Raw genomic sequence first — 19,939 nt, forward strand, 5'->3', positions numbered from 1 at the left:
CATTGCCATAGCCTGATGTTAAGTGATCTCCAGATTATTTGGAAAGCAAACAGCAACAATATTCTTTTAAAATGGCTTTTATTGAGACACTTTTAGGGATTCTGCGACATTTCCAGTTGGGAATCTTTATTTCCAACTCTTAAGGGTGGCTAAGCCCTTTTCTGAATGCCAAAAGGCATACTCCCACCACCTTAATGAGAGAACACACTTATATGTCTCTGTTCCAATATCCATCTGGGACCTGGACCCTGAGCCTTGTGCTTTCTGTGCAAGTCTCACTAGTCCTCCACGTAGAACTCAGAAGCTCAAGCTAAGTTCTTCCCACTCGTTAACCAGGGAAGGTAATTTCCAAATGTGAGCTGGCCTAAATTCAGCTGGTATTTCTGATTTGGTAATCTGTGGGGACATCCTGTCCTAAATTTTGGCTGGTGCATGTAGAATTTATAATCTACCTGTATAACAGATTTAACATAGCTCCGTTCCAGCCCTGAATTCCGTAAAGGTTCTGTTCTTGCACTGTTAAGAAGCGTAACATTTTAGGGAGAGGCTGGTCAAATCTCTACTCTCTAATAACAGCATTAGCAAGTCTTTTGGAAAGGGACTCAGAAGTTAAGGACATCAGCCACTTCAGACTTCTTTAGGTCAGTATCCTTGAGAGATGACTGACCAGCCTCCTCATGGATTGGAGCATCCCATCAACTAACTGCTGGAAATGTTGGCCTAATTCTGCTTCCTTGTAACTTTCCACTTTTTAGTCCAAGTTGCTCTTGGGAAATTACGCACAGTAAAAATACCAGCTCCTTCCATCTTGACAGCCCTCTAAGTGTGTACTTTTCAAAGCCTTTCCCTTAATAGCAAGATGGCCAAGAGTGGCAACAGAGGCAGAGCTGCCTGCACTACAGCTGTTCCCATTGTTAAGGTGAAAATGAACACTCACTTCATCTAGAAGAAAAAAACCCCACCAGGCTATTAAAATTCTGCTTTCAAATTAATGTCAATCCCTGTTTACATACTTTTTTTTTAAAAGTCACTGAGACATTTACATATATATGCAGGCTCTGCTCCTTAACAAAAGGTGAACTGAAAAACTCAAGGATGTTTACTTTTCAGTTAAAAGGAAAAAAACCATAAAACACATTTTGTACCAGGTGCCTCAAGAGAAAGCATTCTTTATGCAGATGACAGATCTGAGTTTTCCACAAGTTTCCTCTGTGACTGTGGCTGCCATCTGTGATGAAAGAGTTATGGCACAAGATATAATGGACACACAGGACTGTCGTGTAATAAAGCAAATATTTACATTAAGCACAATACAGCAATTTATTTAGATGCTTAAAATGAATACAAAGGGAAATAAAGATCACAAAATTATACATACTACAACAGTGTGTCATATATTAGATGGTATAAATGAATACACCAGGATGGTGTTTAACTAAAGATAAAACTAAATATCCAAAATGCAGCACTCATTGGTTTGCTGCTTCAACACAACACACTTTTATACAGATCTAAAAGGTGTCAAAATTAGTAGCCGCAAAGTCAATTCTTGCATGTGATTTTAGCTTAAAAGATTTCAGAAAACATCTGAAATACCAGTTTTTGTTTTTGACAGCTGTAAATGTCAAGGATATTCAGAACAAGAAAAATCCTATAATACAAGAGTCCAGATATATATCTTACGTGGCTGGCCTCTGTTGCAAGATTGTACAAGGTTATGTGCAAAAACTAAGTCTGTCCAAAAGTCCATACTAGCGCAGTTTTGAGCTTTTGCTAGGTAAACTAGATACAGCGTTTATTACACAGCAAGGTCAACACTAAAAAAAGAAATCTATGATGGGCACACAGTAACAGTATCATGAGCATCACTTGGATAGGTCTAAAAGACTGTACAAATATACATTTCAACTATTCAGAATGAATACATGAAAAAAAATCGCTTTTCCCAAAGTCTACTATACACATTAGACTGGTAGCTTTTACGCTGGCCCTATACTACCATGTGAATTAGGTTAACGCTTCTCAAAGACATCAGACCAATCATTTTACAGAGGGAAAGAAATGTTGAAAAGGCAGATAAAATAAACCTCTGCTTTTCCTCATGTGTATTCATGAGCCACCAGCTTATTGGTTTTCACATTTAGTTACTGTGTCTGTCAGAGAAGGTTCTGAAGCAAGATCAGCCTATCGTGTCATAGACTTAGAAATAACCACTGGAACTCAGTGGCCACATGTCCCACAGTCCAACCAGTACTCACAAGGCAGTACCAGTTAGAAGACAGCTTTGCAATCACACTGAATGGAGATTAGAGTTCTAGGCTGCAGCATGTCACTGATGCCAGGGAACCTGGCACTCAGGCCTGTTGGCTGCTCAGTTTAACTCCGGCTAAGCTGCCATGCATCGGCTCAGCTACTCCATCAGTCATGTTGTCAAACTGTTCCCCATCCTCACTGTCAATTGTGCTATTCTGCCACTCAATCTGGGGGTTAGATAAGCGCTCATCATTCTCAGATGCATTCTTCCACTGTGACTGGTCCTTGGACCAAAACCCTTCAACTTTTCCATAGGAACTATTCTTCCATTTCAACTGCTCTCTGTCACCTTGCATGGTAGCCTTTTTTTTGGCAGCTGGCTTACTGCTCCTTGCATCTTCACTTTGGGAAGACTCGTCAGACCAGGTTCCTGGTTTCATTTCACAGGTATTGTCCTCAAAGTCTGACACTTGTTGGGACCCAGGCCCGCTCTCAGATGGAGAAGCACCGTCTTTCCACTCAACAACATCGTCTTGGTCAACCTCACTATCAGAAGCGTTGTGCATTAGTTTGGTTGGTTCCTCAGTCAAATGAAGAGTTTCGTATTTTGAACCATCCTCCTCTTTTTGGTCTAGCTTCTCTTCAGATTCTAAAGCATCCTCAGGAATTACCTTTAGTACATGTTCCTCTGGGTTATCATTAGGGATTTTAGGCTCAACTTCAAAAACAGGTTCAAAAGGGCTACCACTTTCATTGGATTCTTCTTCCAAATTTTCAAAACTGTCTGAGGAACTGTCATCTTCTTTCCCAAGGTGAAGCTTTTTGTCAGCAGTCTTACTAGCATTGACTCTGGAATCCTTCTCATCATGATTTTCAAATAGCCACTCAGCATCAAAATCCATCTCATGCTTGACTTTATTTAATTCTTTCATGTTAAACCCCAGCAACACACCAGGCTTGTACTTTTCGCAATCACGAACACATTTCTTCCTTTTGTTACTAAAATGGGAAGCAATGTCACTCTTCCATAACCATAAACTGGCTGCTAGCTTCTCAATTTCTCTCCTGGTGGGATAGGGTTGCTTGTTAAAATACTTTGTTAGAAAGCTTTTCCTGGCTTCATAGGAATCATCTTCATGACCCTTGGGGTCTAAAGCTAAAACGACAGGCTCTTCAGGCTTCTCTTCAAAGAAGCTGGGTGAATCACTATCATCATCTAACTTCCGTTTTTTCAGTAAGGGAAATTCCATTTGCTCGTAAGTGCGCTTCACAGGTGCCAGGCTAGGAGACTGATTAAGCCGAGAGGGTGCATTTGTCTTATCCTGGCCGTTTTGGGTCTTTCCAACTCCCCTGCAGTGAACTAGATGCAGAGTGATAGTCGAGGCGGTCATGTTGCTGGTATACACACCAAGGCAATGGATACATTTGTAGGTGAGCTTTTTCTCAACTGGATGAACTGTCTGAATAACCTGGTGCCTCTCTCGTAGGTGATGTGCAAGTGCATCTGATATGGGTCCTTTTAGGATTGAAAAGCAAAGAGGACAAAGGGTTTTCCCAACATCTTTTTTATAGGGCACTGCAGCTTGAGGTGAACTTTTAACAGGGATATCTGCCTTTTCCTGAACTTTTGGCTGTGGCTTTGGAGGAACTGGAGGGTTATTTTGGGCATGGTAAGCAACAGATTCAGCTGGGGCATCTCTCAGGTTGTACGTGGTTACCAGGAGATGGATGTTAGTGTGACTGCCCTGCTGCAATGTCAAATCAAAACTCAAAGTAGAATCTGTTTTAGGTCCCATCTCTTCATCAATGTGAACCATCCGCATGTGTGCGGCCATCTTTTCCACATCATTGAAAGTTGAACGGCAGTATGGACAAGACAGACCATGAATTAACATATGGTTGAGCAGGGTATCTGTGGGCAAATAGCGATTACAGTACAGGCATTTGCTAGTAAAATTGTGTATTTTCATAATGTAGTTGGCTACTGCTGGGACTTTCTCAGCTTTATGTTCTTTTTCGAAGTGCACACTATAGACATTTTCAGGAAACAGCTCATTACAGATTGTACATATTTTCCACTTTTGAGTTGAGGAAGTGTTACCTGGGGGAGGGCCTGTGGCAGCTGCAGTAGGTTTGGAACTGGACTGACCTAACACTCTGGATGCCTGCGACTGGGAGAGGGAAGGAGACTTTAACTGGCCCGATGAGAGAGAAGAGGCATTGGCAGACTGCAGGGAGTATCTTGCTGGTGCCTGGGACCTCTGCTCTGACCCAAGCCCATAAGACCTTCCATTTCCACTTGGAAGTAACTGCTTGACAGACTGAGATTGTTGAGGAATGGAAACTGGTGCATTGCCCCCTAGACCCAGTCTCATTGACTGACCAACACTGTAACCCTGGCCTACAGATTTGACTCCATAGTTGTTCTGCTGTAGGTGAACATTGGACATCATGTTGACTCCGGTAGAATTTAAGTTAGGCTTTGGTATTGAGAGTCGATTCACCATCTGCTGTGATGGTAAAGACCGGACATTTCCAGAAGCAAGGGAACCAATTCTTGGTGGAAGTCCCATACTCTTCTTGTCTTGAGGTTTGGGAGCAATTAGCATCAAGGGTTTGGATCGGGGAACCACTACATTTGTGTGACCAATCATGGCAGTGACCTGATAGCCAATACGTTCGTGGTCTTCGATGACATGCTGTACCAAAGCCTCATAGGACTTTGGCATGAAAAGGCATCGCTTGCAGTGAATACTGCTCTCTTCTCGGGCATTTGAGCCTAAGGGGACTGCGCCATTAAGTGATTTTTCTCCTGCCTTTGCTATGTAAGGTGCTGCCACGTGCTGAAAATGTTCCCTGTAAATGTGCTTCCTAACTATTTCATAAAGAGGATCTCGGTAAGTGCACTTCTTACAGTAATAAACAGCTTGCTCTACACTGTCAGCCTGCTTAGGTTTAAGGCCATCATTTTTGTTTTTATCTTTGAAAGTGCTGAGGCTGCTACTTGGTGCGCTGGCGTTTGGAGCATGAAATATTTTAATGTGTGTTTCCAAAGTCTTTTTGTCTGCATTGAAGGTACAGTAGGGGCAATTAAGGAGAATCCTATTTTCAAAGTCTTCACTATGGACATTTCGGAAATGACTTTTGTAGGCAGAGAAGAATTTCGAGGAAAATGGACAAGCGCTGCAGCAGAAAGGTTTTGTCCGATAGTCCTAAAGTAAACAAACACAACTAGAATTAGAATGCCACTTCAGATAAGCAGTTAACAGATTCCAGATGCCACCCATTCTTAATAATGCACTGATTTTGGTCTGGTTTTTTTTTTTTTGTAGAGTAACTTTATAAAACAGAAAAAACTCAAAGCTAGCGTATTTTTGAGTGTAAAGTAAAAAGTCAATGCTAAGTTAAGTCACATTTTAGCCAAAGACTAATGACTTCAAGATAAACATTTTGCAGCTAGAAATGACAAGAAAAACCTAAATGAAGGAAATCACTAAAGACTTCAGGTTTACCATACAGTCACGTGTTGCTAAACCACAGAAATACATTCCGAAATATACATCATGGTGTGAAACCCTAGAGTGTATTCGCACAGACCTAGATGGTACAACCTACTACATATCTAGGCTACATGGCATAGCCTATTGCTCTTAAGTTACAAACCTGTATAGTATCTCTGTATTGAATACCCTAGGCAATGATTAGCACGATGGTAAATATTTGTGTTTTTAAACATAGCTAAGCACAGAAAAGGTATAGTAAAAATACAACATAACTAGTAAACTATACTATACAGGGCACTCACCATGAACAAAGCTAGCAGGACTGGAAGTTGCTCTGGGGGAGGCAGTAAATATGAAAGCCTGGGATACTACTGTACAATACTGTAGACTTTATGAACACTTAGCTACACAAACTTACTAAAAAAAAAAAAAAAAAAAAAAAAAAAAAGTTTTTTTTCCTCACTGTTGCTCAGGCTGGAGTACAATGGTACAATCACAGCTCACTGCAGCCTCAACCTCTTGAGCTCACAGGATCCTCCTACCTCCAGCTCAGTCCTGGAGACTTACAGGAGTCTGCCACCATACCTGAGTAAATTTTGTTGAGACAGGGTCTCACTCTGTTGCCCAAGCTGGCCTTGAACTCCTGGGCTCAAGCAATCCTCCGTGCCCAGCCCTAAGAAAGTATTTTTTCTTCCATATCAAATGAACTTCAGCTTGCTCTAAATTTATATGCTTTTAAATTTTTGGCTTATTGACTCTTTTGTAGTAATACTTACCTTAAAATACAAACACAGTTGGCCGGGTGCGGGGGGTCATGCCTGTAATCCCAGCACTTTGGAAGGCCCAGGTGGGTAGAACACCTGAAGTCAAGAGTTTGAGACCAGCCTGACCAACATGGTGAAACCCTGGCTTCACTGAAAATGCAAAAAAATAGCTGGGTGTGGTGGCAGGCACCTATAATCCCAGCTACTCAGGAGGCTGAGGCAGGACAATCACTTAAACCCAGGAGGCGGAGGTTACAGTGAGCCAAGATCGTGCTACAGCACTCTAGCCTGGGCAACAGAGTTAAACACCAAAAACCAAAACACAAACACACTGTAGGACTGTACAAAAACATTTGCTATCTTTATATACCTATTCTATAATCTTTTTTTTATTAAAATTTAAAAAACTTTTTGTTAAAAATGAAGACACAAATGCATACCTTAGTCTAGGCCTACAGAGTCAGGATCAAGAACATCACTATCTTTCACCTTCATATCTTGTCCCACTAGAGGGTCTTCAGGAACATTAACACACGTTAGCATGACAACTGTCATCTCCCATGATAACAATGCCTTCTTCTGGATAACTGCGGAAGGACCTGCCTGAGCCTGAGGCTCTTCTTCCGGAGGTACCACACTGATCAGAAGTAAGTCCATGGTGCTTTGTTTCCTTTTTTCATCACAGATTTGCTTATATGCAGATAACGAACCATGAACATTCTTCTCTATTAATGAACACAATTTGAAATTGAGATCCACGTTTTCAAACTTCTTAAGATGCTTGCTGAGGTCTGCAAAAGCTTCTGCTAAATCCTTCACTGTACATTTTCTTGGGGGTTCTTCTTTTGCTTTTCCTGCAGTTTCCTTTTCTCTTTCCTCTTCAGCTATGCATTCTTGTACCAATTCCCACAGCTCCTCACCGGTTAATTCCTCAGGAACTACCTCTAGGAGATCCTCTAAAGTCATCCTCATCCACACCCAGGTTAAAGTTGTTTGCCATTTCAACCACAGACTTTGTGATTTATGCAAATCCTCTGAAGTCATGGAGAAACCTCGAGTGTATTCTTTTAGATGTCAGGCATACACTCCCTGCTGACATTACCCTAAGCCCAAGAAGATTCTCAATGCAGTCACAAATATTGTAATCCTTCCAGAATTACATCAGAATCTTCTCAGTGTCCTCCTCAGCTATGACGACAGGGCAAAGGACTTTCTCAGCTAGAAGGCCTTAAAAGCTTCTCTAACTCCATCAGTTGGATCTAAGAGGTGGTGTTTGATATTGGGATGAAAACACCAATTAAAGGAGGTGTTTGCTTATTACTGACAATAAGCAAAAGCTTAAAGCGTATGTTATTCTCTCAATACTACCTCTCAATTCAGGAGGTCATCTTGGAAGAGTCACCCATGACTTCATATGGCTCCTACAGTGCACTGGCCAAGTGCGTATATGTACTGATAATGCCTGAAGCCCCTAGGGTTCTCACTGCGCCAAATCACAAAGGGTTTCAATTTGCAGCCTGCAACATTGTCCCCGAACAAGACTGTCATCCGTCCTTAAAAGCCTTGAAATCTTGCATTGCTTTGGCCTCCTTATGGATCAAAGTCCTTTTAAGCATATCTGTTTCCAGAATAAAAAGGATTCATCCATGTTGAAAATTTGCTCTGGCAAGTCATCTTCCTCCAGACTCAGCTTATCTACAGCTTCCCAAAATTCTTCAGCTGCCTTCACATCAGCACTCACAGACTCACCACTTTCCCAATATGTAATGAGTAATGATTCTTGAATTGTTTAAACCACCCAGAACTAGCAATAAATTCAACATCACAGCCAGGTCCAGCCTTTTCTTTCAACACTGCAAACAAACTTTTTGCTTTGACTGTGATCATCATGGTGCTGAGAGGTACACAGCACCATTTGTACCTGTGTCTGGTCTTCAAGCCGGGTCATCAGAAACTTCTCTGTGTCTGGTAAAGGCCCTTCTTGAATTTTTGTTAGTCTCATTGCCTTCAATGAAGCAGATGCTTTAAGAGCTTGTCACTTTTTTCTTGTTCTTCAAGATTGTAGCTATGGTAGAATAAGACATGCCTGACTGGCAATAATTAACCATCACTGATTTTCCACCTTTGTAGTCCTTAATCATTAGTTTCCAGGTCAATCACTCAACATGGCCTCTGACTGGCAACATTACGGATTTTGTATGCCAAGGGGCCATGATGAACAAAATACCATGAGATTAAACCAGTACAAGAGAAAATGATGCAATCAAAAGATACAGTAAACATGAAATATATGAGGTTGCTACCAGTTCACCATGAAACACTGTTTTAAAGTGAACTTTTTTATTAAGTAGTACATTCTAAATTAATAAAAGTATATATAGCAAATAAACCGGTAATGTAGTTTTTAATTATCATACCAAGTAGTCATGTGCTGACGCAGTATGGACTGCATATACGACTATGTTCCCCTAAGATTATAATGGGGCTGAAAAATTTCTGTCACCTAGTATTTACTGTATAGTTGACCCATCAACATGGGTTTGAACTGCTTATATGTGCATTTTTTCCAAACAAATTCAGATGAGCGATACAATATTCTCAGGATGCTAAAACCTCCTATACAGATGGCGAACTTTTGGTATATGCAGGTTCTTCAGGGCCAACGGTGGGACTTGAGTATGCAAGGATTTTGGTAATGAGCTTTTAATCATTATTGGAGTGATTATTAAAAATAAGTGATTATTAAAAAATAAGCACTTCTACTTATTTTTTTAAAAACAATGTTAACTCTAAAACAGCCTCAGGCACGTCCCTTCAGAAAAGTATCCAGAAGGCACTCCATCATAGGAGATGATGGCTCCATGTCTGTTACTACTCCTGAAAACCTTCCAGTGGGACAAGGTGGCAATGGTGATACCACTGATCTGGACCCTGTGTAGGCCTAGGCTAATTTTGTCTCTGTGTCTTAGTTTTTAACAGTTTAAAAGTTAAAAAAAAAAAAAAAAAAAGGCTTAAGACTAGAAAAAAGCTTGTAAGTATATAAGGACAAAATATTTTTGTATAGCTGTACAGTGTGTTTGTGTTTTAAGTATTATAAAAGATTCAAAAGTTAAAAATTTTAAAGTTTGTAAAATAAATGTATGTAGCCTAAGTGTGTTTAAAGTCTACAGTGGTGTACAGTACATTCCTTCATAGTCACTCACCACTCAGCAACTTCCAGTCCCACAGGTGCCCTATACAGATGTACCAATTTTTATCTTTGATACTGTATTTTTACTGTACATTTTCTATGTATCATTATGTTTAGAAACACAAATACCACTGTATTAATCACTCTTAGAGTAGTCAGTATAGTAATATGCCGTACAGGTTTGCAGCCAAGGAGCAACAGGTCATACCATATAGCCCAGGTGTACAGTAGGCTATACCACCTAGGTCTGTTTAAGTACCCTTTATGAAGTTTGTACAACAATGAAATCACCTAACAAGGAAGTTCTCAGAATGCATCCCATCATTAAGCAATGCATCATGTGTGGTATTATGTGCTATAAATAACTGTTCATACTTCTATATGACTGGCAACACAGGGGTGTTTACACTAGCATCACTACAGACGTGTATGTTGTGCTATGATGTCATTAGGTAATAGAGGTTTTTCAGCTCAATTATAATCTTACGGGATCACTGTTGCAGATGAAGTCCATCACTGACCAAAATGTCGTTACGTGGTACATGACTGCAGTAAAATTCAGGGCCAGAATATTTTAGCACAATTAGACAATTTTAATAGATAAAGCTATACCCTTTTATTCCTTTCCCCATTATGGAGAAATTTTCATAGAAAAAAGGCAAATTTCCATTTTTTTCCTCTGATTAAAGTACAGTGTAGTATCAGATTCAGTGCTGATCAAAAAACGACTAATTTCAAAAGTTGGCTTTCTTCTATAAGCCATGCTGCTCTTTCTCAACCAAGAACACTTCAAAACAGTTAATGAAGTTAACAGCTGCTCTGATTCAAATCAAGAAGTTAAATAAAATGTCCTAAAGACTGTGTGGAGGGTGTGGCATTTAAAAGCCAATAATACATTATGGACTATACCAATACCAAAGAGTAACTTTCAGAATTAGGATTGTTAACACTCATCTCGTCAGTCCTTTGATGATGATAGATTAACGGACATATGCTTGGCAAGAGATGATCTTTTCTCCCTAGAAACCAACTTTGTTTCAGATACTGGTTTGAACTAAGATGAAATACTCTGCTTCTCCTCAAAGCTCAACTCTTTAGTATTCAGCTATGAGGCTTTCAGATTGATAAAACTGAATTAAATAGACGATGTGTCCCACTGGAAAGCATTCTCATTCTAAGACTGCTGGCTAGTACCTTTGCCTAGGGTATAAAAAAAAAAAAGAAGTCAAATTTTTGAGGTGAAGTTTGGAAGTACTAATACCCTGAAGAGTATGTTTCAATAGATGAACAGATCATTAATGTAGAATGAGAATCACTCCTCCTCCCTCTATGTATATGACATCATCATGTATTGATATTTGCTGGCACTGCTGACTAATATTGTTTATAATGCCAATATGCAAAAAGTTAAGTTTTATCTCTGTCACTGCTGTCCGACAGAGGACGTCCTTCCCAGGCCTCCCATAGAAGTTGGATGCCATCAACACAGAGATCTAAAAAAAGCTTAATGTAAGGAAGGGTCTGGTCTTTTTCTGTGTAGTAAAAACAAGAATGGCAACACAGACACAGAAACACAGAGGACGCAGAAAGAAAGAAGAGCCAGAGTGCTCTGGGGGAAATGCTGGTATACAGCAGGCTTCATAAGTAACAAAATGTCCCTTTCTTCTTAACCCTAAAGTTTCAGTCTACTGACAAAAACAAAAAGTTTTTCTTAGTCTTCCCACTGCTCAGGAACATATGAAATGCAATTTTGACACTTTCCACATTAGGTTGTTGCCTACAATCACTGCATCATCGCTATAAAAGGCCTAGAACTGAAAAGGGAGTACAGCATGCTGCCATTTGAGGAAGTCTCCTGTGCCACTCACCTGGTTTTTCGTAAGTGAAGGGTCCCACAGTCCTACATCCTCCCATGTAGTGTTTTTCAAATAAAAGTCGTTAGGTTCAAATTGTTTAAAATCCTAGAAAACAGTGAAAGAAGTTTACGAAAACATAGCGATATAAATGCTAACCCAACCTTACATATAAATTCGACTTCTAACTAAGATGGAGGGAGGACAGGAAAACCAACCCCATCAAGGACTTAAACTAGGAGTGATAAGGCTCTTAAATATAAAAAGACATATGGAAGTTACAGTCTACATTTTATATCAACCAACCACTCTCCTGATGGTCGGCCAGGTTTCCAAGGAAACTGCTGAAGTTCTAATTCAGTAAAAAATTCAGCCACACACTAATATCAAAGCACTTTTCATTAGAGTACTGTAACTCATCGGTTATAGTACTGGAATGGCGTTTAAAATAGCAATGTTTGCTTATAGCCCTGCAGATATAATTTCTGGTTCTGTGCAAAAAAGAAAAAAAAAAAATTTTAAGGGGGGAGGGCAGGATATCACATCAGAACGAAAACTCAGAATTTGAAACCCAAAGAGGCAGAAAGAAAGCTATTCAAAGAAAGTTAAGCCATATGATGTTAAATTTATACTCTAATGTAAAAATTTAATGGCCCACTTCCCTCCAGACCAGGAAGATTAAAAGTCTTAGGGTAAAATCCCACTTGTTCCTGAAAGGTTCACAGTTCAAGGTGGAAAACGAAGTACACACATAAATAATCATAGGAGGAACAAATCAAATGCATGACAGAAAACATACTGTGATGCTGGCATTAATTATTTCTGTAAGATGATCCCACAGAGTGCAAAGTGAATGAACTGTTTCATTTGGGCAGATCTACCTGAACTTTGGGTTTGGAGAAAGGCTACTTCCACACCTGGAACATAACTAGAGAAGTCGACTTTTGAGCAGCTTCAGTTTCCAAGATACACTCTTCAAGCATTAGTGGAACTCAAAATAAGAAAATCTGTTGCATGAATGAATTTGCTTTTTTACTTCCAATTCCATTCAAACAGCTACTGACCATCTATTACGTGCAAAACACTGTGCTAGGTGCTGGGGACAAATGGATAAACAGGGTAGCTATGGTCTCTAGCCGGCTAGAACTTAAAGGTTAGGAGGGGAAACAGCTTCAAACTTTTCTTTTCAATCCGGGACTTTGACCAATAAACCATAAGACCTAGAACAGTGAGATGTGGAAAAGGAGGAGACCACTGCATGCTATCTCACAGGGCTGTGATAAAGCTCACAGAATAAAACAGCTTGAAAAACAGTTCATAAAGCCCAAACTGTTACACAAGGGGGAAAATAATAGTCTATGATGGGTCAAAAGGGGCAACAAATGCTCAAATCCTAAGGAAAGAGACAACAAGCACCCACACAACATGCCTCAACAATTAGAAGAAGGTCAACCAGAACATTCAGGCATTATCAGAATGAGAACAGGCTTTGAGTCCCACAGACACTGCTACTTTCTCAGCTGCAAGGCTGGGCCTATTTATTTGTTCTTCATCTGTAAAGTGCATATAAGAATTCCTACACTGCCTCCAGCCTCCATGGTTGTTTTAAGAAATAAATGTACAGACAACTTGACAGCACCTAGTACAATTGCCTGACATGCTGAAGTCCTCAATGGTAGCCTTTTGCTTCAGGATGCAAAAATGAAAAAGACCATTTTAGGGAGAAGGGCACAAGTTATGCTACTGAGAATGCTTTCGTGAAGCTACTGCTGTGGCTGAAATTCAGAATCACATCTAAGAATTGACCATCTTGGCCACTGACACAAAGTAATGGATCAGAAGCTGAGTCATGTTAAAATTTAAAAATGACATGCTACTTACTTCTATATGTTCTTTACAGTATTCCAACCCAATGTCACTAAGTATTTTTTTCACAGTTTTCCGGGCTTTTCTTAAACTGCCAAGATTGTTGACAGGAAGTTGGAACATAGTTTCTATTGGAAAAAAAAATTTAAGTCAAAGTCAAAACACGTACAACTTGTAATATTTACTAATTCCACTGATGACAGGATCATAAACCCTACCCATCTGACAAAAAAGGTGCATAGATATCCTTATCTAGTGTGTAAACACACACACACACGCTTACATGTGCATATAGCTCGCTCCATCCATCCATCCATCCATCCATCCATCCATCCATCCATCTTCATTTTTTAAGACAGAGTCTTGCTCTGTTGCCTAGGCTGGAGTGCAGTGCACTCATGGTTCACCATAGCCTCAACCTTCTGGGCTCAAGTGATCCTCTCACCTCAGCTTCCCAAGAGGATGGGACTCCAGGAGTGCGCCACCATGCCCAACTAATTTTCAAAAATTTTTTGGAGTGACTAGATCTCACTATGTTGCCCAAGCTGGTCACGAACTCCTGGACTCAAGTCATCCTCTTCCCCTGACCTCCCAAAGTGCTGGCATTATAGGCGTGAGCTACTGAGCCAGGCACATATCTACAATGTTTTAAATACTTAAAGTAGGCAGGCAAAATAAGTACTCTCTGATCTTCCTAGTTTTTAACAGGACATTTTGACTATGAGTCTAATGTGGCATAATTATGATTAGACTTAAAACAGTTCAGCGATGAACTTATAGTTGAGAATTAGAGAAATAATAGCAACCAATTAGTTTTAAATCAAGGGTTAGTGCTTTTCTCCTTTTGATGTTAAACCTCTGAAAACAGAAAAGTGCTTACCATTTCATCATCATTACACAGTTTTGAGTGCCAGGGTAGAGTGGGTTTTGTTGAATTGAAACTGTCCTGCCTACTGCTATGGTATTCTTAAAAAACAAAAACAAAAACTTTACAGTTTCTGTATACTGCCCAAATTAAAGACAGTAAAGATATGTGACTCGACCAAAACATGCCCAGTTCACCCGTCTGCAACATACCTGGGCAAAGGCACTCACAAATGGCAACTGTTAAGAGACTTTAAGGAGGATCCTTTGAAATCATGAAAAGCCTGTATGTGTGTAAGAAAACTGAAAAATTATTTGAATGACTTAATACATTAAATCAGCTATTTATATCAACTTTCCCAAGTTCCTTAAAAACAAAAGTTTGTCTTTAATGAGAAAATAAAATCAGTAAAACTTGGGCAGTTGAGAATACGTATGGTTTCTAATGTGATCATAAATGCTTTCTATAATACGGTAAAAATTTGTCAATTTAATCCAAATCTAACCCAATTTTACAGGATATAAAGTAGTTCTAAAACCAAAAACAGCAAAAACAAAAGGCAAAGCACCAAGAATGGAAAATTAATATATGCAAATCCAGTGGTCTAATTAATAAGGCTGTTACTCAGTAATACCAATATCATCTGTAAACTGCAACTAATCCAAATATAAAATGTTGCCTCATTTATTATTTTAATCCAAAATCAATGTCAATTGATTTTGATATAATCAAATTTGATATAAAAAATCAAAAATAAAAAGTGAAATCTACCAAAATCAAACTGTAACTCCCAGAAAATTTGAAACTGGGTATGTTACCCTAACTTAGAATTCTCAAAATATTCTCTATCAAGTACCAAAGTTTAATTGGGGCCAAAAGAGAAAAGTATTTCGAAAAACCTTCTCAACCTTATCATACTCAAGACGTTCGAACTGCTGTTCGCTATGAAGTGTCCCCTGCCCTCTGCCATGCTAGTAGTTTACATATTGTGAAGCCAACTGCAGATTTAGAAGTCTACTCTGATACAAATTAAGACCAAATCAATTTTTTTGGTCCAAATTTTATCACTGAATGATTTAAGCCACCACATAAAGATGGTTTGAAACCATCTTTATGTGGTGGCTTAAAACCAGAAAATTTTTCATCAGTTGCTTCCTTTAAAACAGTTACTACAAACCAAGTCTTTTTTAGAGAGACGCACATACTAGAAATATATTTCAGAAATACAGAAAAGTGTTACAGGTTAATGCTGAAGAAACTGGGTATTAAGATGGATGCCCACAGACACCTAAGACTGGGAAGAGACATCTTGTTTCTCTATTCATTTCATAGACTATGTGCCAAAATTCAGTTATCTGGGAACTTTCTCAGTTAACCCTGCTTCACACTTCATAAGAGATGTGTCCAGAAGCCAGCCATTACTGGTTTCCCTGCCTCCTGGAGGAGTGACTCAACAATCTCAGCAAAACAAAGACAAAGATTTGGAAATGCAGCCACCACTGAGGTCATTAGTCTATAGAAAACATAAAATAAAAATTAAGCTGCAGCTTGGGGTAAAGAAAATCCCATTCTCCTAAGTGCCTTTAAAAGTCAGTTTAAGACATTAAGATGAAACATCTCACACTGCCTGGTAGGTATTTTTTTCTGAAAAAGTGAGTATGCCTGTAAGGGAACTCAGTTGTAAGCAACTTGTAATTTATTAAAAGCGGTATTTCAGCCACAGAGTTGGTGTTGGGTTTACTTAACTATGTTAAATTTAAAAGGCTTATAAATAAAGCAGTGACACTGCTTATTGGGAAATGCTATATCAAAAAATGTTATTTTGCTGTAGGCTTTAGCAACTAGGAATAATCTGTATTTTTTCTTGAGACAGAGTTCCATTTTTTTTTTTTGATCGAGTTTCACTCTTGTTGCCCAGGCTGAAGTGCAATGGCGCAATCTCGACTCACTGCAACCTCTGCCTCCCAGGTTCTAGCAATTCTCTTTCCTCAGCATCCCAAGTAGCTGGGATTACAAGGTGTGTGCCACCACATCCCACTGATTTTTGTATTTTTAGTAGAGACGGGGTTTCACCATGTTAGCCAGGCTGGTCTCAAACTCCTGACCTCAGGTGATCTACTTGCTTGGGCCTCCCAAAGTGCTGGAATTACAGGCAAGAGCCACCGCACCCGGCCAGGGTTCCACTTTTCATGCAGGCTGGAGTGTAGTGGTACAATCATAGCTTACTGCAGCCTCAACCTCCTGGGCAGAATTGGTCTTCCCACCTCAGCCCCACCAAACAGCTGGGACCATAGGTCCACACTACCACGCCTGGCTAACTTTTTAGTATTTTTTTTGTAGAGGTGGAGTTTTGCCATGTTGCCCAAGCCAGTCCTAAAGTCCTGAGCAAGTGATTTGCTTGCCTTGGCCTCCCAAAGTGCTGGAGTTACAGGTGTGCGGCACCAAGCCTGGCCGGGAATCTATGTTAACTCAGAATATTCTACCTCTTTCAATGTAAAGATTATAACTCTCTTCATATGCATATTTCTAACATTCCTAATAATCTTGGAATTCCATAATGCCCCTTTCTCCAGATCAAAGTATGCCCTCCATGCATTTGTTCATGGAGGTCATTTCTTTAAGATTTTCTCCATTTGGAGCTCAAATAACACAGTGGTGTGCACTGGCATCTTCAAAATCATTTGCAAAGATTTTTGTTTTTTTGCTTTAAATACATTTCTCCATAGATAAAACAAGCACACAATTCAGAAATATAAGCAAAGAAGGCTTCCTTCTCACTCCTATCCCTCTAGCCACACTGCTCCCCTTCCCAGAAGGGGCCACGGTTACCCTTTCTTGTGAGCTTTTTGCACTACAACGAGCCAAACAATTCTTTGGAAAAAAGTTTAAATTCTACCAGTCAATCATTACGGGTAATAAGAAAAAGAACAGAAGGGCCTTATGTTTCTCTGCATCTACTGCTTGCTGTTAAGAAACACAAGTTCAAATCAATAGCCGGCTCCAGGGTTCATTAATGTTATCTACTTGGTTCTCCTTTACCAATCTGGACGAGAGATCCATACTTAAGTAACTGAGGGGTGGAAACAGAATAAATAAAAAAATTGTCTCTGCCTGAGATTAAGGTGCCTTTCCTTACTTTTGAATGCAAAGAAAGCTAAAAATTAAAATACAAATAACTATTACTGTTAGGGAGAAAGACACCTTAACACTAATGCCAAGAATGGTCCAAGAGATAGGCTTTGACATGCAGAGAAATGGGCGTACTGTCTCCCCAAATTTGTCCTGTGGGAGCTAATCCTTTCTCTTTTGTCTCCTTGGTTATCAGGATGGTCATAAAAAAAAATTTTTCAGATGAACATCATTATTCCAATACCAAGGAGAGCTGGCTCCCTTCAGCCAAACCTTTCAGCTCATGACATAAAAAAGGAAAAATATCCAATTAAACAAACCGATATTTTGTTCAACTGTTAGACAATCACTTTCAGAGAACCTGCGCTTAGCCACTCAACTGTGCTAGGAAAAGAGAGTTGAGTAACACAGAGTTCTCCCCCTTCAAAAGTCCGTATCTTCCAGTCTGGAGTACACAGCCAGCCCTCAGTCAAGGTTTAGACACTTGTTTTTGGCTGCCCAGCCTCCTCATGGAACTGCCTCTGCCACAACTGATGAAAGACAGGAAGTCTCTCCGTTAGGAGAGGAGTATACCTGACTTAGGTTGACTAGGTAAGAATATTTCATCTGTTTATGTGATGACCACTACAATTGGACATGTCCCCCAAACAAGGCTAACAGTAATTCTGAAAAGGAAAGCTGAAACCTGCCATCACATGAAGGAAGCAGAGGTAGGGAACAACTCCTATTGATATTGTTTAGGGTCCTCAACCCAGCTGTGCCTGAAGAATAGCACTTCCCTATGCCAGTCTTTTCCAATATATAAACACACACATTATTGTTTCTGCCTAAGCTAACTTCATATCACTCACAACCAAAGATTTTGACAGACCCACTGGGCAGTGGGACACAGAACAGAAAGTGGATAATTAAGAGGAAGATAGGGTATTCACGAAAAATAATTACAATTGTGAATTGGGTCTAGTAGAAATTTGTAAGATGAAAGTTATTCTAAAAAATGCTTTGGCCCCCAATTTCATTAAGTAAAAAAACAAAAACACTATACGGAGAGTTAAAACACCCTAAATACTAAAAGAATTAAGAGAAAGCTCAATTATCTATTAATAATAGACTGAAGATTTGCAAGTGTTTTATTTACGACCGAAAGTAACGAGGTATGGGTGCAATGGCTCACACCCACAATCCCAGCATGTTAGGAAGACTGAGTGGGGGAATCACTCGAGGCCAGGAGCAACACAGTAAGACTTAGTTTCTACAAAAAAGCATGGGTGTGGACCTGTAGTCCTAGCTCCACAGGGGACTAAGGTGGGAGGATCACTTGAGCCCAGAAGTTCAAGGCTGCAATGAACAATGATTGTGCTACTGTACTCCAGCCTGGGTGATAGAGTAAGGCCCTGTCTCTAAATAAATAGAGGGTAACTAACCTTTTGGTAAGCACATGCCATCTGATGAACTACATGAAAACATTCAATTATTATTATTTTTTTTGAAAAAGGGTCTCACTCTGTGGTACCCAGGCTGGAGTGCAGTGGTATGGTCACAGCTCACTGCAGCCTCGATTCTCTGGGCTGAAGTAATCTTTCTGCCTCAGCCTCGAAAGCAGATGAGACTAGAGGTGGGCGCCACCACATTCAACTAATTTCCTTTTTATTATTGTTTTTTTAAATTTAATGGAGAAGTGGTCCTCCCTATGTTGCCCAGGTTGATCTCGAACTCTTGACCTCAAGTGATCTTCCCACCTTGGCCCCACAAAGTGCTGGGATTACAGATATGGGCCACTGTGCCCAGCCAACATTCAATTTTAGAGAATAACGGTGCTGAGTGGACTAGCCATACTCATTCCTATTAGTTTTGCATATTATACCCACATCTACTGATTAGGGCCCAGACATTAAAGTTTTACTAATTCAAGCCTAAATCCTATTCATGTGCTTTCTTACAAAGCAAGAGTCAGATAGCTGGAATGAAAATCTCAGATTCATCCAGGCCCTAGGCTACAGATAAATTAAAACCATATACATGAGATATATATATATATATATATATATATATATATATATATATATATATATCTGTGCATTAACTTTTCAGTTTAGGTCCCATCTATTTTTGGTTTTGTTGCTTGTGCTTTTGAAGTCATAGCCATGAATTCTTTGACTAGATCAACATCCATAAGAGTTTTCCTAGATTTTCTTCCAGTATGTTTAGTTTCAGTTCTTGCTTTAAGTCTTTTTTCTATCTTGAGTTGATGTCTGTATACAGTGAGAGATAGGGGTCTAGTTTCATTCTTCTGCATTATGGCAATCCTAGCACCAATTTTCCTAGCACCATTGACTGAAAAGGGTGTCCTTGTACATTATTTGGGTGATGTATACACTAACAGCCCAGATTTCTTTTTTTTTTTTCTTTTGAGACAGAGTTTCACTCTTATCACCCAGGCTGGAGTACAATGGCCCAATCTTGGCTTACTGCAATCTCGCCTCCCAGGTTCAAGCAATTCTGCCTCAGCCTCCAGA

At 39.7% G+C, this 19,939-nt stretch overlaps 1 protein-coding gene across 5 annotated transcripts in view; it reads right to left on the minus strand.

Annotated features, from left to right (window-relative positions):
• Positions 1-1,295: 1,295 nt before the first annotated feature.
• ADNP (activity dependent neuroprotector homeobox) overlaps positions 1,296-19,939 on the minus strand; it is a 39,350-nt gene continuing 20,706 nt past the window's right edge. For 4 of the 5 annotated variants that reach the window (XM_035298921.3, XM_035298920.3, XM_054255466.2 and 1 more), the window contains 3 exons: positions 13,445-13,557; positions 11,579-11,671; positions 1,296-5,465 (listed from right to left, as the gene is read on the minus strand). In XM_035298921.3, coding sequence (XP_035154812.1) covers positions 2,355-5,465; positions 11,579-11,671; positions 13,445-13,552 — 3,312 coding nt within the window. In that variant the 5' untranslated portion in view covers positions 13,553-13,557 and the 3' untranslated portion in view covers positions 1,296-2,354. Of the gene's footprint in view, positions 5,466-11,578; positions 11,672-13,444; positions 13,564-19,939 lie in introns of all 5 variants that reach the window. The other variant, XM_078371989.1, reaches the window with a different exon arrangement.

The sequence above is a fragment of the Callithrix jacchus genome, chromosome 5 (genome assembly GCF_049354715.1).
Source record: "Callithrix jacchus isolate 240 chromosome 5, calJac240_pri, whole genome shotgun sequence".
NCBI classification, from domain to species: domain Eukaryota; kingdom Metazoa; phylum Chordata; class Mammalia; order Primates; family Cebidae; genus Callithrix; species Callithrix jacchus.